At 32.3% G+C, this 15,161-nt stretch overlaps 3 protein-coding genes across 4 annotated transcripts; 2 read left to right on the forward strand and 1 right to left on the reverse strand.

Moving 5' to 3' along the window:
• The first annotated feature begins 332 nt into the window (after window positions 1–332).
• On the forward strand, window positions 333–2,198 carry LOC101251910 (glyoxylate/hydroxypyruvate reductase HPR3). The gene is made up of 2 exons (XM_026032423.2): window positions 333–1,085; window positions 1,657–2,198. The coding sequence occupies exons 1-2, from the start codon at window positions 624–626 to the stop codon at window positions 2,179–2,181; spliced, it is 987 nt and encodes a 328-aa protein (XP_025888208.1). The 5' UTR covers window positions 333–623; the 3' UTR covers window positions 2,182–2,198.
• A 147-nt stretch (window positions 2,199–2,345) lies between these two features.
• On the reverse strand, window positions 2,346–4,801 carry ANS (anthocyanidin synthase). 2 transcript variants are annotated; one of them, XM_019215279.3, is made up of 3 exons: window positions 3,578–4,801; window positions 2,654–3,359; window positions 2,392–2,565 (listed from the first exon to the last, which is right to left on the reverse strand). In XM_019215279.3, the coding sequence occupies exons 1-3, from the start codon at window positions 4,087–4,089 to the stop codon at window positions 2,500–2,502; spliced, it is 1,284 nt and encodes a 427-aa protein (XP_019070824.1). In that variant the 5' UTR covers window positions 4,090–4,801; the 3' UTR covers window positions 2,392–2,499. The 2 variants fall into 2 exon arrangements, with proteins under 2 accessions (NP_001361323.1, XP_019070824.1); NM_001374394.1 differs by having other exon boundaries at window positions 2,346–3,359; window positions 3,578–4,143.
• A 3,337-nt stretch (window positions 4,802–8,138) lies between these two features.
• On the forward strand, window positions 8,139–12,792 carry LOC101251312 (PGR5-like protein 1A, chloroplastic). Its single transcript, XM_004245620.5, has 11 exons — window positions 8,139–8,494; window positions 9,669–9,784; window positions 9,954–10,050; window positions 10,146–10,246; window positions 10,601–10,657; window positions 10,758–10,834; window positions 11,224–11,275; window positions 11,552–11,662; window positions 11,746–11,843; window positions 11,942–12,018; window positions 12,519–12,792. Exons 1-10 carry the CDS (start codon window positions 8,311–8,313, stop codon window positions 12,009–12,011), a joined length of 963 nt encoding a protein of 320 aa, XP_004245668.1. The 5' UTR covers window positions 8,139–8,310; the 3' UTR covers window positions 12,012–12,018; window positions 12,519–12,792.
• Window positions 12,793–15,161: the final 2,369 nt, after the last annotated feature.

A 15,161-nucleotide genomic window follows, 5' to 3' on the forward strand; every position in this document is an offset into this window, starting at 1 on the left:
AATTTTATTGATGGACTGTTCAATGTCTTTTTCTTTTTTAATGTTTAGTGGAAATAATAATTGGAGAAAGTGAGGTCTTATTTTGTTCAGGCAGCTAAACTAATTTTTTTTAAAAAAAAAGACTAAATCACCTTATTTTATTGATATATAACATTGCAAACAATTTATATTATCGTAGGTGAAATTAATGTGATTGAAACTTTTGATTTAAATTTAAAAAAAAATTAAAAGAGCTAATTATATTGTATTTTTATTCTTTTTCATATTTATAAAAAAATCTTGATACATTCTAAATATCTCAATATATCGTGTCTCGATCGTGATTATGTAATGTCTCAATTTCAAATATATTACTTGATATTTCAATATATCATATAAAGTGATGTAGCTGGTTAATACATTAATTAAATGTATTCGAGAATATGACAGAGTAGAAATTTTTGTAAATTATTTTTCAAAGTGATGGGAAATCTTAAAAAATATGAAAAATAAGTTGTATGTTTTAGATAATTTTTGGGGAAGAAGGAAGGAGAAAGACGACAAGTTTTGACAAAGGTTTCATCCATTGGTTGGCTCTGAAAATTTGAGCAGTAATTCAATACGCACTCCAAGAAAACCAGAACATGGCTTCTGCCGATCAGCATCAGTCGCCGGGAACTACCAATATCCGGCAAGTTCTCGTCCATCGCTATCCGAGATTTGGAAATTCGTTCTCATCCAAACTAAAAACCTGGTACAGGGTTTTCGACCCGCTTGACGAATCCGACCCATCACTTCCACCCATTTCCGGCTCGGTTCGGGTCATGCTCTGTGTTGGTCCTACTCCGGTCACCTCGGAGACCCTGGATAAGTACCCTAATTTGGAGTGCATCGTGGGTACTAGCGCTGGATATGACCATTTTGACCTCGCTGAGTGTCGCCGCCGTGGCATCCGCGTCACCGGCGCCGGAGATTCGTTCTCCGAGGATGCTGCTGACTTTGCCGTCGGCCTATTGATTGACGTCCTCCGTCGTGTATCTGTTGCTAACCGTTTTGTTTGTGCTGGCTCTTGGCCTGTTAAAGGAGAATTTCCCCTCGGTTCCAAGGTCAATTTTGTTCTAAAATGTGCTCATCATTACTATATTCTGTTTATTTTTTATGCACTTTTACTCGTCGCATATCACTTTGAATCAATTTAACTGATATATTTAGTAAACTAATTTTTATTAATTCAACATTTTAAATCAAACTGTATATTGTAATTCTTTTTATATAATTATTATGATGAAAACAAACATCTTGATATGTCCAAGTTTTTGACTCTCGTGAAGTGAAAACACATGGAGTATGTATTAAAAAATAGTATCTTGATTTGTCCAATGCCTCTTTTGGATTGTTTTGATTAATGATCAAAGATTGAAACTTTTCAAAAGAAGAAACTTGGAACAATTGGACCGAGTGCCTTTCGGAAACAATTTCTATCTACCTCCACGAGTTAAATATAAGGTCCCTGTATACTCTACTTTCCCCAAACTCCACCTATAGGATTTCACTTAAGTATTTTTCATTTCAGTTTTGCTTCACTTTGTTGACTTAATAATAGCAAGTTGTTTGTTCCTCAAATGACTTGTGGGAACTGGCTAGATGATATTGTACTTAACATGTATTTTTACGCAGGTTGGTGGGAAACGAGTGGGCATTGTAGGTTTAGGGAGCATTGGTTCGAGGGTTGGTAAAAGACTTGAGGCCTTTGGCTGCAGCATTGCATACACCTCAAAGAGGATGAAGCCCAATGTTTCGTTTCCTTTCCATTCTAATATTCATGATCTTGCAATCAACAGTGATGTTCTAATTCTTTGTTGTGCTTTAACAAAAGAAACACACCGCATAGTTGGCAAAGAAGTGCTGACTGCCCTTGGGAAGGAAGGTATTGTCATAAATGTTGGACGAGGGGCACTCATTGATGAGAAGGAATTGGTTCAGTTTCTGAAGAGAGGTGAGATTGGCGGTGCTGGTCTTGATGTTTATGAAAATGAACCTCATGTGCCAGAAGAATTGTTTGGGTTGGATAATGTGGTGCTGTCTCCACATGTTGCTGTTTTAACTCCAGAATCTTTTAAAGCACTTGAAGAGCTATTCACTTACAACTTAGAAGCTTTCTTTTCAAATAAACCCTTGCGGGCACAAATTCAATGTGAATGAGATATACATTCCTTTTACTGCTGTGAGCAACTTGATTAAGTTTCTTCACCAAGTTGAGGGTCACTTTATTCTCCAACAAAACATGCTGAACGTGAAAAGATATAATGTATGTGTATGTGAACACTTGATATTATTTCGCTTAAATAATTGTGTTTTTATTGATGAAAGAATCCACAGGATGTTGTGTTGCTCATATACAAAGGGGTGATATTGCTTGAAATTTTGTTGATATGCTTATTAAATAAAGACATCGCAGAGGACACGAAATAGGGGATCATCAACAAATAAACAACCATCGGAGTATGACAATAAGAGAAACTATTCAGATTCTTCAGCAGGAACATCCTTGAGGACTTTATGCTCAGTAACAACATCCTGATCATCCTTCTTGAAAAACTTTGAGCTCAGCAACTGCATCCTGCTCATCCTCCTTGAGAACTTTGCGCTCAGCAAGAACAATATCCTGATCAACCTTCTTGAAGGCTTTCTGTTCAGCAGCAAAATCCTGTTCGTCTTCCTTGAGGACTATGTGCTCAGCAACAATATCACGTTCATCCTTTTCGGAGGCTTTATGTACAGCAGCAGAATCCTGATCATCCTTCGTGAATACTTTTTGTTCAACAACAGCATCGTTATTATCCTTCTTGAAAAGCTTGTGTGCCATATGTTGTGCAAAGGTGCGAGGTGGGAATTGAGATGGCTCAGCCGCGGTGACAGTCTCAGGTAGGGGCTTAAGCATAATCTTCTCCTTTGGAGGCTCACAGAAAATAGCCCATGAAATCCTTACTTTCTCTTTGTTCACAACCCCTCTGTGAAGAATGCTCTTGTACTTTCCGTTGCTTAGGATTTCAATTGTATCCCCAATGTGCATAATTATGGAATTAGGCACACACTTTGCAGTTACCCACTTCTCTTCATAAAAGAGTTGCAAGCCAGGCACCATATTGTGGAGGATGAACGTCAGTGCACTCACATCAGTATGAGCTTCGACGCCAAGTGCTAGTTCTGGTTGGGGACATTTGGGGTAGTAGTTAATCTTCATTTGAAGCAGCAAGTCTTCCATGCCTCCAACTTCCTTCTCTAGTCTTCCTTCCTCCAATCCCAACCCAATCGAAAGCACTGCAAAAATCTTTGTTGCTAGGTTCCTGATCTGCTTGGCATATTCACTTGTTGCTGGACTGCAAAACAGAAATGTTTAGCGGTTAGTGAAGTGGTAAAAGTTGATGAATCTTAGTACCTCAGTTGGTTATCTACCTTCACCTTCACCTATGTTGGTGGAGGTAGTAGCCCTCGGTGGATTAGTCAAGGCAACGCACAAGCGAGCCCGGACACCACCATTGTCAAAAAAGAGAAGATTGAAAACTATGCAATCATGAAACTATGTAAAGAAGCTTACATGTAGTCAGCAGGGGTTTTAGGCCAGATGGCCAAATCGCGCTTGTCCTCGGGGAAAACACAATGAAAGAAGTAATCCTCCCACTCAAGCTGACCACAAGCACTATTTGCTAGCTTGCTTCCATAGCCTTGGACATTACCAGAAGCTTGATCATTAGCATACTTCTCCTTCTCTTCAACAGGTAGATCAAAAAAGGTCCTTCCAGCAACCTTGACACGTTCAATTAGCTCATCCGATATCCCATGGTTAACGAGGTGCATAACACCCCACTCTACCGCTGCTTTCTTCAACTCCTGGTGGCATTTTTTGCGAATTTCCTTGTCCTCTGAGTCAATTTCTTTTAGATTAATCGTCGGTACTTGAGGTCCTTCATCTTTCTTCTCTTCCTCAAAGATGTTTCCTATACCATTTAACTCTTCTTGTGGCCTCACATACTCTTTAGGAATGACTTGGATTCCACTTTTAGCCAAGCTTTCAACTCTTGAAGGAATTGAAACCACTTCACTCACCATCTCTATAATACGCGGAGTACTTATTTAGAAGTAGACTGAATACTATCTCAATCTCGAAAAATAGAAGTACAAGCAATAAGAAAAAAAAAAAGAACACCCTTGTTTCTTGTTTTTTTTAAAAAAAAATTCTTCCCCTTTAGGGTGATTTATATTGTGGGTGCCAAAAGGTAGGTTTTGTTATTTTGAATGGAAGATAAAACTTAAACATTCAACAACCACCATGCATGCATGTGACTCATAGCTAACCCTTCTTTTTTTAAAAAAATTATGTTAAGGTTTTCAGTTTTTAGTTTTTGAGTCTTACCTAAAAATAGAAATGGTGGTTGGCACACAATTTTATGATATTGCAGGTGGAAACAAATGACTGGTGGCTGGATCCATTTTTTACATATATGTTTTAGTTTGGTTATATTACTTAAAAAAGGATATTAACTATCTTAATCATCAAGAGTTTTTGTCTAACCTGTTTTGTGACTGTTCTTATACATCTCATTTAATTGACAATCCACTAATTGTGGAATTGTAAAGGTGGATTTGGCGCTCGGGTGTTGGCTAGTGATTGATGAAGTAAGTTGAAAATAACGGGATTTTATGTTTAAATTTCAGTACACGCAAAAACACTAGGTGATTGATTGTTAATTTGTTATACATCTTAACTCTTGGTGAATAGAAATATTTGATATATGTGCTAATGGGAGGTAGCAGGTATTTCGAAAAAGTTTTCGATGCGTATGTAAGTTTTAAGTTCAACCACTGATAAATGTAGTGCAATGGATGGGTTGTACCTCCCTTAACCAGAGGTCTCGACTTCCAATCTTGAAAAAGTTCGGATGCATCACAAATCTGAATTAGTAAGACTCTAATATATGAAAATTAGTTGGGTTCTAATATATGTACCGACAAAAAAAAGTTTTTTTAAGTCCAAAAGAGGAAAACTATTATACATCACGGAAATGGCACTTTGAAAGACAAATAAACATATTGAGCAAAAGTTTAGTTCTAAATATATTCTCTTCAATAAATGATGTTCACCTAAACTATGGAACTATGTTTTAGTGTTTAACAAATAAGTCTTTGACAATATAAAACCCAAACTTTTGAAAGAGTAAAATAGTAGTTTAACATTAAGATTGTATAAAAGTAGTTAAAAACTATAGTCTATTCTTCAATAAATTACTGAGATTTCTTATAATAGTACATGTACTGGTAGCTAGAAATTTAGAGTCATCTTTATTCCAAACTATTAAAACTAAAACATTTCTATTACATATACATATAATGGTTTACTAGATTATTTTATTATATTTAGAAAACTCTGTTGGAGTATTAATTATTGGACAAAAATTAGATGTGACTTTGTGTAATATAAAAAAAGATGTAGCTAAGTTGATAAATACAGAATGTCATCTCAAATTAATTCAGTACGATTATATTTATAAAAAAAATACTCCCATTTGGATATCCAGTAAAATATCAAAAGAAAATAATTCTTTATAAAAATAGAATTCTCTGGAATGCACTTAAAAGAATATGTTTATCTTCGAAACTAATTGTAGAATATTTTATGAAGATAATCAAAAATAAACTTTATGACTCAATTATCTAATTCGAAAAAAGAAAATAGAATTAGTAATAGATGTGAACATATTAATAATATATGTTGTAAGTAGATTTAAGCCTCCCTATAAAGCTTAATTTCCTTGACACATTTGAGTAATAATATGTGTCAATATTATATCAAATTAAATTCAGTATCGTTATATTATATATATAAAAAAAAATCACCCATTTGGATTCATTAAAAATATTAAAAGAGCATAACTCCTTAAGAAAAATAAATCAAACTCTTGAATTTTTGTTTTAAATACACTTAAAGAACATTTTATCTTATAAACTAATTGTAGAATACTTTATGAAGATAGTCAAAAATAGCTTTATGACTCAATTATCTAAATTAATTGTCATTAGTTAATCACCAAATAAAAATCATTTACACCTTTTAATTTTATTTTTAAAATCAAACTCTCTAGTCCATTTTGAATAATAGACATTATATTCTCTCTTTATTGAAAATTTATTCTTATATTACTAACCTTCTGTCTTTTTTTTTTCACTTTTATAAATCATGATGTTTTTATTTTAATCGATGTAACAACTACCCTAAACAATAAATATTACAAGTCTGTTTAAATTGACTTAAAAGTCAAACTGAAATGACTTTCAAATCAAAAAATAAAAGTAGGAGAAGACCTACCTACTTTTAGTTTTTGACTTATTTTAAGTCTTTTGAAATTTATTTTAACTTATATTTGATCTTGTCAAACACTTTCTAAGTTGTATTTAGTTTATATTTGTCAACTGACTTAAAAATAGATTTGATAAACTTTTAAGTCAATTCAAACATTATTTAAGTCAATAATGTTTTGTAATAAAATAAAATGAGCTCAATTAATATTACAAACAAGGAAAATAGAATTAATAATAGGTGTGAACATATTAATTAAGTATAATTAGTAGTAATCGTGTCTAGTTTGTGCTCTGATAAAAAAAGGTCTTATTGTTCAGATACCACAATAGTTGGATAATAAATGTTGTTAAAGGGATGAGTTTAAGTTATTTTTGTTTTGATTAAAATGGAACTTTAATGTACATTTTCTTGTTTAAGCTATAAGCAACAAGAAATTATTATGACATTTTATCCTAGTAATTTTTAATTTTATCTTATAAGAAAGATCCTTTGTTCCATTTTGGTTATCACTTTTTTTTTATTTTACGTTCTGAATTTTATTTATTACTCTTTCTCTTTCTTTCTTTTTTCCAAAAATTAATGATTTTATTTGAGACGATTTAGTTAAATGATAGAGTCCACTAATAAAAATAATTTCATATTCAAAAAGATATTGCATAAAAGGGTTTTTTATTTTTTTAAAAAATAATAATTAAAATTCATGAGAGTGAAATTTGTATCCACGCAGAAGGGGCAACAGTACTCCTAATAAAAATGAAAAAATTACTTAATAACATGTCTTATTTTTCTGATTTTTCCAATGTCTGCTTCTATTTGTAAAAATCTCTATAACCTCTTTTTTTTTTTTAATGTATTTGAACTGTATATTAATATATTCGAGCTACATATTATATATTCAAGCTAGTTTTTAATGTATTCGAACTATTATTATGTATCTGATTTATATTATAATGTATCTGAGATATTCTTTAATGCATTTGAACTACGTATTATTGTATCCAATTTGTGTTACTCTTTTAAAGAACTAATGTAATTACAGACTAAAGAAGATAAATTGTAATTTCATATTAAAACTACGTGATTTCAATAAAAATTTACATTTAAAAAAAAAACTCCAAGCTTTTTGTTATTTTTATTCTCACAAAAAGTGAGCATGAGAAACAGATTGTTTCAAATGTTTTTTTATAATTCTTTGTTTTTTCTTTTTATAATTTCACAGGTAAAATTAATACGAATATAACTTAGATGTCCAATAAGATATTTTTCCTTAACTTCTTGAAGGATTTCTCATATAATTGACTTTCTTTTTCTCGAATTTTACTCGTAATGACTCTTATATATATTCAAACTAAAATAAATTAACTTATAAAATTGCGACTTCTAAAAAATAACACTTAATTCAAAAGACGAGATAAAAGACCAAAATATAGCTGGATGGACCAATATCACGTGACAAACACATGAACAGACCAAGCCTCCATGTGTCAAGCAATTGTAGGATCCTAGATTCTGGTGTTCAACCACATTAAAGCTGACGTGGCAGATCATGTAACATCAAATTAAACTTAGAAAATAAAGGGCATATTTTGCCCTTCGTCGAAAGTCGTGGATGAGACTGTTCTTTCATTAGCTAGTTAATTTTCGAGTTTGAATCGTAAATATAAAAAAGAAATTCATAAATTATAAGAAATAGCTTTATCTAAATATTATACAGTGTAAATTTAAATTAATCGAGCTCTGATGGGATACAGACATATTTTGTTGATGAAATTCAAATAGAGACAAAAAAAAATTAATTTCCCTCCACACATTAACCTTATCTTGAATTCCTCTCATTTGTTGCCACTCTTTCCTCTCCCTTCTCTACCATAACCATCACATTCAAGATTTTTTCCCACAATGCATCAAAATTTTCTTCTTTTTACTCTCTTTAAGTTTCTACACATTTGTTGCCACCTCTATCAAGAACAAGAATGGCCACCAAACTTGGATTCAGTATAACAAGCTCTAAACTTTTTCATGCCCCTTTTAAAAGACCAATCTTTTCTGCTTCTTCTTCACCAAGACCCCCATTGATCCCTTTTGGTGTCAGTAGAAAGTTGTCTATTAGAAGAAAGTTGTTGGTTCTTTCCCCTAAGGCTGCTGCTGACCAGCCAGGTTAGTTAGGGCTTTAAAGTTTTCATCTTTGGTTCTGTTTACTCTGATTTGTGGATAATCTTCGGTTTATGTTAGGGAAATTGGTTAAAGATTTGATTTTTATCCATTATTGTACTTTTGGGTTCAGTCATACCCATTGAGAATTTGCTAACTGTTGGTAAATGGTTGTATTTTTCATTGATCTTAATGGGGGTTTAACTCTAACTTGAAGTGTTAAAGAAATTAATTTTAAGGCATAGTGAAAAGTAAAGGTGTAATTTTGGACCTTTTTCCTGGACATTTTGGAATTCATTCAGTGTCTAAGTGTAAATACAAGATTATTTGCTAATAGCAAAGGTATGGTTCGCGGAAGTATAACGAAGGGTAAAGTAGGATATTCATTGTAGTATGAGGAAAATTTGGACCTTTTCTCCTTTCTTTTGTTTTTTCTGAGTTTATGAATTATGATTGTCTTGAAGGATTGTTTAGGGAATAAGGATTCAATCCAAGTTTAGGGAATAAGGATTCAATCCAAGTAGTCTTGCAATTATTTTTAGGATGAGAATGAGGACAAGGTGGCAACATGACACTAGTCAATTTATGATGAATTCTCATAATATAGAGTATTGAACAATACACTAGGAGTTCCATCACATTGGCGCTTGAATGTAAGGAATTTAAATAGAGTGACATGGTCAGTAAGGATTTATATAGACGACCACAACTTTTTTGGGGTCGAGAAATAGGCGTTGTACATACCAATCTTAATAACTTTTGAAAGGATTGTGAGATATTCCAGCCTGTATGAAGTGATCTAGGCAAAGAATGACGATAGTGATTACGTACTTGCAGAGTAAGTCTGATCAAATACATTAAGACCAGACTTTTTAGCAGCAAGATTACATCAATTGAGGGAGAGAATATAAGGAAGCTTGCAAAAGTTAATGCCATCTAGTCTTCCAGGCAACTCAAATAGTTTTAACAAGCTTCTGCTGCACCTCAGAAAAGTAAACCTTGTTCTATGATCAATATGGCGAGGCAAGGTTGCTGCAAAGAAAAGTGATTCACTGTCAACTACCTTACTAACAGGAGTAAAAGAAATCAATGATAGTGCCTAAACATGTTCAACCAAATTCTCGATTTCATGGTTCCTATACCATGTTTTGTTCATGAAACCTCAGTTTTTTGCTTTCAGGTCAGGTCAAAGAAGAAGAGGAAGAGGACACTAAGATTTTGCAGTATTGTAGTCTTGACAGGAAACAAAAGAAATCTATGGGTGAAATGGAACAAGAGTTTCTCCAAGCACTACAAGTAATGAAGCAAATATCTTCTATTCATTCCCTGGATTTTATATTTTTATGATGATTGAGGCTTGTATATATGGTTATATCTTACCGCTTTTGATTGTTCTTCTTCATTGCTTTTTTATGGTTCCCTTTTCTAACAAACAGAATGGCTTTTTCTTGGTTGTGTACCACAGGCATTCTATTATGAAGGAAAGGCCATAATGTCGAATGAGGAATTTGATAACCTCAAGGAAGAACTTATGTGGGAAGGGAGCAGTGTTGTCATGCTAAGTATAGAATAATTTCATTTAATCGTCTAAACTCTTAAAATATGGTCTTTGTGTGTCTTCAATATGGGCCCTTGACATCAATTCCTCTTAATGTAGGTGCCGATGAACAGAGATTTTTGGAAGCTTCTATGGCTTATGTATCTGGGAATCCGATTTTGACAGATAAAGAGTTTGACAAGCTGAAGTTGAAACTTAAGGTGCTTTACCATTGGTCAATCATATTCTTATATTAGTGTTTCATATATAATACAACAGAAAAAATTAGCTTGGTACTGAATGTTATTGTAAAATATCCCTTTACATTACTTGCAAATGCAAATACACCACAAAAACAAGAGCAAAGTAATCTCTGTTATGAATTAAAAGTGACTGATTTACACTGTATAAGACCAGGTTTTCGATTATCAACAGTTATCTGGTACTTTCTGTAGGTATCAAGTTATTTTTAAGTTTGACCGGTACTTTCTTGTTCTCTTATTCATTTTCTTTCTTAAATATATCATTCTTATTTCGCTTTCAAAATTTTCTTTTTTGTATCTCTTAATTGCTAGATGGATGGCAGTGATATTGTGGTTGAGGGTCCACGATGCAGTCTCCGTAGTAGAAAGGTTTGTCCTAACAGTTTTCCATTTGCACTACGAGGACATGCTACTTTATTTCCATTGTGTATCCTCATAATATTCCTTTGATCAAATTTACTTGCTGCAGGTTTACAGTGACCTTTATGTTGATTACCTGAAGATGTTCTTGCTAAATGTTCCCGCTGCTGTTGTTGCGCTTGGATTGTGAGTAGCATTTCTTTTCTCTCGATAATTCTACTTCACACTTGCATTGTTTCAAACAACTCCGTTTCTAAAATTTATAGTGACATCTTAAAGGTCTGTTTTTTCTCGCTTTTGTGTTCATAATATCAAACAGACATTTTAAATTTGGGGATGGGATAACAACTTGAGACAGTGAGAGAAATGAAGAAACACAGACATCCAAATGCTTCCATCAATTTTATAAACTTATTCGTTTAACTCTCATGCTTAAATCTTGAATTCTTGATGATCTTCACACTAAGTCAAAAATGAAAAGGCAACAAGATAGCATCATTTGTATTTGTGTTCTTAGATCATAAAGCAACAATTCCATTTTTCATTAGTAAGGTTATTTGGCTGCTGTATTACAGGTTTTTCTTCCTCGATGATTTGACTGGATTCGAGATCACTTATCTTTTGGAGGTAAATATATATCATTCTTTTGCCTGGTTCTTCACTTTTTCTTCCTAGTCAAAGTGATTACGTGCAGATTATGAAAAAGTTGGGTATGTTCATTCGCTTAAGCAAAGTGACAGGAAGTTGGAAGATCTCTAAGAATGAGACAATACTAACATAGGAGAATCCTGCTTGTCTTAATGCACTGTCTATGCATGTTTCTGCTCGTCTTAATGGTTTTCCGGAAAACTAACTGTCATCATTTCTCCTTCTCTTAAAAACTAATGGTTAATTGTTTTGCAGCTTCCGGAGCCATTCAGCTTCATTTTCGTGTGGTTTGCTGCATTGCCCTTCATATTGTGGCTATCCTTTACATTTACTAACTTTATCGTTAAAGATTTTCTGATCTTAAAGGTACAAAAGTTCATAAACGTTCTGTATGATGATGTAAAGGTTATATAGATCTGAAATTGACGCATGATAAACTTAAATTTCAGGGCCCCTGTCCGAATTGTGGAACAGATAACACTTCCTTCTTCGGTACCATATTATCTGTGTCTAGCGGAGGTAAAACCAACAAAGTGAAATGCACAAAGTAAGTCCAAAAGTGTCGACTTCTTCTAAGGTTCTTCCATCATCATTCTCTAGTTGATTTATATCTCAACAGTCTAACTATTGATATAATTTTCTCAGTTGTGCTACGGAGATGGTCTATGATTCAGCCACACGCTTAATCACACTGCCAGAAGGAAGTAGCGCGTGAAATCTAGGTACCTATACTATTCTATTATTACTCAAGAAAGAAAGAAAAGACGCGTCTGTTATGTTAAAAAGGAAAATTAACCTTGAACCTAACGCAACATAAAGAAGAGACTTATTTTAGTGAAATTATCGCGCATTGTCCCTTTCCCAGACTACTTTTAGTAAATAATCATCTTTTTAATTTCTCTTGCAACTTATAGACCTCTTAAATACAGTCTGATCCTTGTTGAGCAGACTTAAAATCTTATGTGAAAAACATTAGACCACAGTCTACAACGTTCGAATATTGCACACGTTTATGATAGTGTGATGCAATATATGATCAAACATTAGACGTGCGCCTAACATGGTCTTGAAAAAGGACATTTGCACGAATTATGTTCATTTTGTGTGGAGACAAGTTTAAATTGATCAACCATGATGGTAATCGGCAACTTTCCTTTTGAGCTGAGGGTCTATCAGAGGTAGTTGTTGTTGTTGTAACTGACAACTTTAGTTGTAAATGCAGGGTGATATGTGTGTTGAGACATCTGCAAAGAGAATGCACTAACACCAGTTTGCATGGGGAATAAATCATATCAATATGTACATGATGAGAGCAATTTGTAAAAATAAAAAAAACTTTTCTTATGTTAAATGGTGGATGCTTTGCAATTTGCAGTGTGTCAATATGTAGTTAAAGTAATGTATGTATATACTATAGGATAAAATTTAACAAATTTTAAGCAAAGGGGAATGTTTTGGTTCAGATAATCAAATATCCTGAATAGAGTTGGATCCTATCATGCAGTTTTACTTGATGTTTTATTGAATGTTCCGTAATTAGTGACGGAGTCAGGAATTCAAATAAAGAGACAAAATATAATATAATGTTATGGATCGAAGGGGATTTGACCTAGTGACTTAGCAATTTTTCAACCTCAGTTATGGGTGTTTATGGTTTAATTTGAGTCGATATAGGAGAAAAATTAAAATCAAATTAATTAAGTCAATTTTTAAATTATTAATATCAAATCAAAGTAAAGATATTTTCACGTGAATTAATAAAAAATTTACACTTAAAAATATGATTTTTCCAACTCAACTCCTACTGCTGGGAAAATGCACGGCAAGAAGTAGATTCTATTGAAATATTAGGAATAACCATGGAACGTTTTTTCTTTTTCTTATTGATTCAATTAAAATACAGAATTACCTCTGTTATTTTTGGACGGGAAATTTTAATAGGAAAATAGTAATTTTTAGTAGTGATGTAATCAATATATCTCACTTTGATTCGATTTTTATTTTTTTTTTAAAAACATAATGATATTTCTCCCTATTAATTTTTTTCCCACAATTAAAAAAAAAAAACTCTTCATTTTTTTGTTGGTTGTTAAAAGACCAATTCAGTTTTAAAATAAAGGCTTAAGTCATTTGCGGCCCCTTAAAGTTGTTCGCATAATTCACTTAGACACCTCAACTAAGACTATTACCTATTAGACACTTTAATATTAAAGAATATGTATCTATTGAACATAAAACGAAAACTTTTTTTAAAAATATTTTGTGTGTAGTTCACGCGCTTTGACTTAAAAAAATGACAAATAAAATTATGACACTTGGCACATGGACCCAATCTAGCAATAAAATATAATTTTTTAATTTAAAAAAATGAAAAATAGTTTCCCTTTATTTATTAATCACAAAAATATTAACAAAAGAAAATCCCCACCCCCACTTAAGCCTTTGACCTTTCTTCTTCCTTTATCCATTCCTCTACCCAGTAACCACGACCACCATAACAAAAATAAAAACCTCCTTTCAAATTTAATCTCCTATCATCTGTTATTCTCCATTTGTTTTGAGATTTTTGTGAAAATAAATAAACGTCAATAAATTGTTTTTAAGATTCATGACCAAGAAAAATTGAAAGTATGTTGAATTTTTTAATATCATCTTTAATAAATTAATGAGTGGCGATGTTTGTTCAATCGGAGTGATCGAAATAGAGCTAGACGAATATCGATCAATTTTTAACTCCAATGTTCGAATTTCTCTTCTTCACATATTAAATTAGCAGATTTTTTTTACAAAAAATGAAAAAAAAAAAAAAAGAAGAATGAAACAAAATGCTAAGAATTTTGAAACCATTGGAATGGTGGGGGAAGAAGATAACCACTGATGCTAAGAATTTTGAAATCATTAGCATGATGGGGAAGAAGATAACCATTGAAGCATGGGTATGGGGGTTGTGTTGGGTTGGGGTTGATAGAAATAGGGAAGAAGAAGAACAAATCTTCTTTTTTGTTAATTATTTTTAAAAAAAATTAACTTAGGGGTATAAATTAAAAAAAAGAAAAAATATTATTTTTAATAAATTAACGCGCTCAAGGAAAGTGAATTACACATTTTTTGCCATGTCAGCATTTTGTGTCTAATAGGAATGACTTTTAAACAAATAAAGTGTTCAATTGGCACAAGGATTAGTTGAGGTGTCTAAATGAATTATGCGGACAACTTTGAGTGGTTGGAGATGACTTAGGCCTAAAATAAATAAACAATGAAATTGCCCATATTCTGCTTGACACGTACCCATGCATACCAAACTTTATCCTCCTTTTACTCTTTTTTAAAAAAAATAAATAATCAATTGTTCCTTGTTTGACTATTCAAAATTTCTTAAAGTTTAGTTTAATTTGTCAAAATAGAGACACAAGACATGCAACTAATCATAAGAAAATTCTAAGAACCTAGAATCAAGTTTATGTTCAATGTTACACATTCCTAGAACATCTCTGTTAATCCTTCCGTTTTAATTTGTCTCCCCGTTTTTTTTAAATTTATTTAAAAATAAACAATCTTCTTTTTAATATGTTCATGTGTTGTTTGCGAGCTATCGTATAATAATTTTATCATGAGCACAGCGAAAGGATAGCAGCAACAAATTTTCCTTTTCATAAAAAAAAATTATTTTTCAACTTTTTACGTGACATTAAGGGCGAATCTAGTGTATTGATTATAGGTTCGGATAACTTTGATTCAAATTTTGAGTAAAAAGTTCATTGAATATTTAGAAACTATTAGCTTAAAAGAATCGAAATTCTGAACTATTAAACTTAAAATTCTAGATCTGTCTTTGCATGATATGTTTTATGTTTAATTTATCAGA

Source organism: Solanum lycopersicum, chromosome 8 (assembly GCF_036512215.1).
Source record: "Solanum lycopersicum chromosome 8, SLM_r2.1".
In the NCBI taxonomy this organism is placed as follows: domain Eukaryota; kingdom Viridiplantae; phylum Streptophyta; class Magnoliopsida; order Solanales; family Solanaceae; genus Solanum; species Solanum lycopersicum.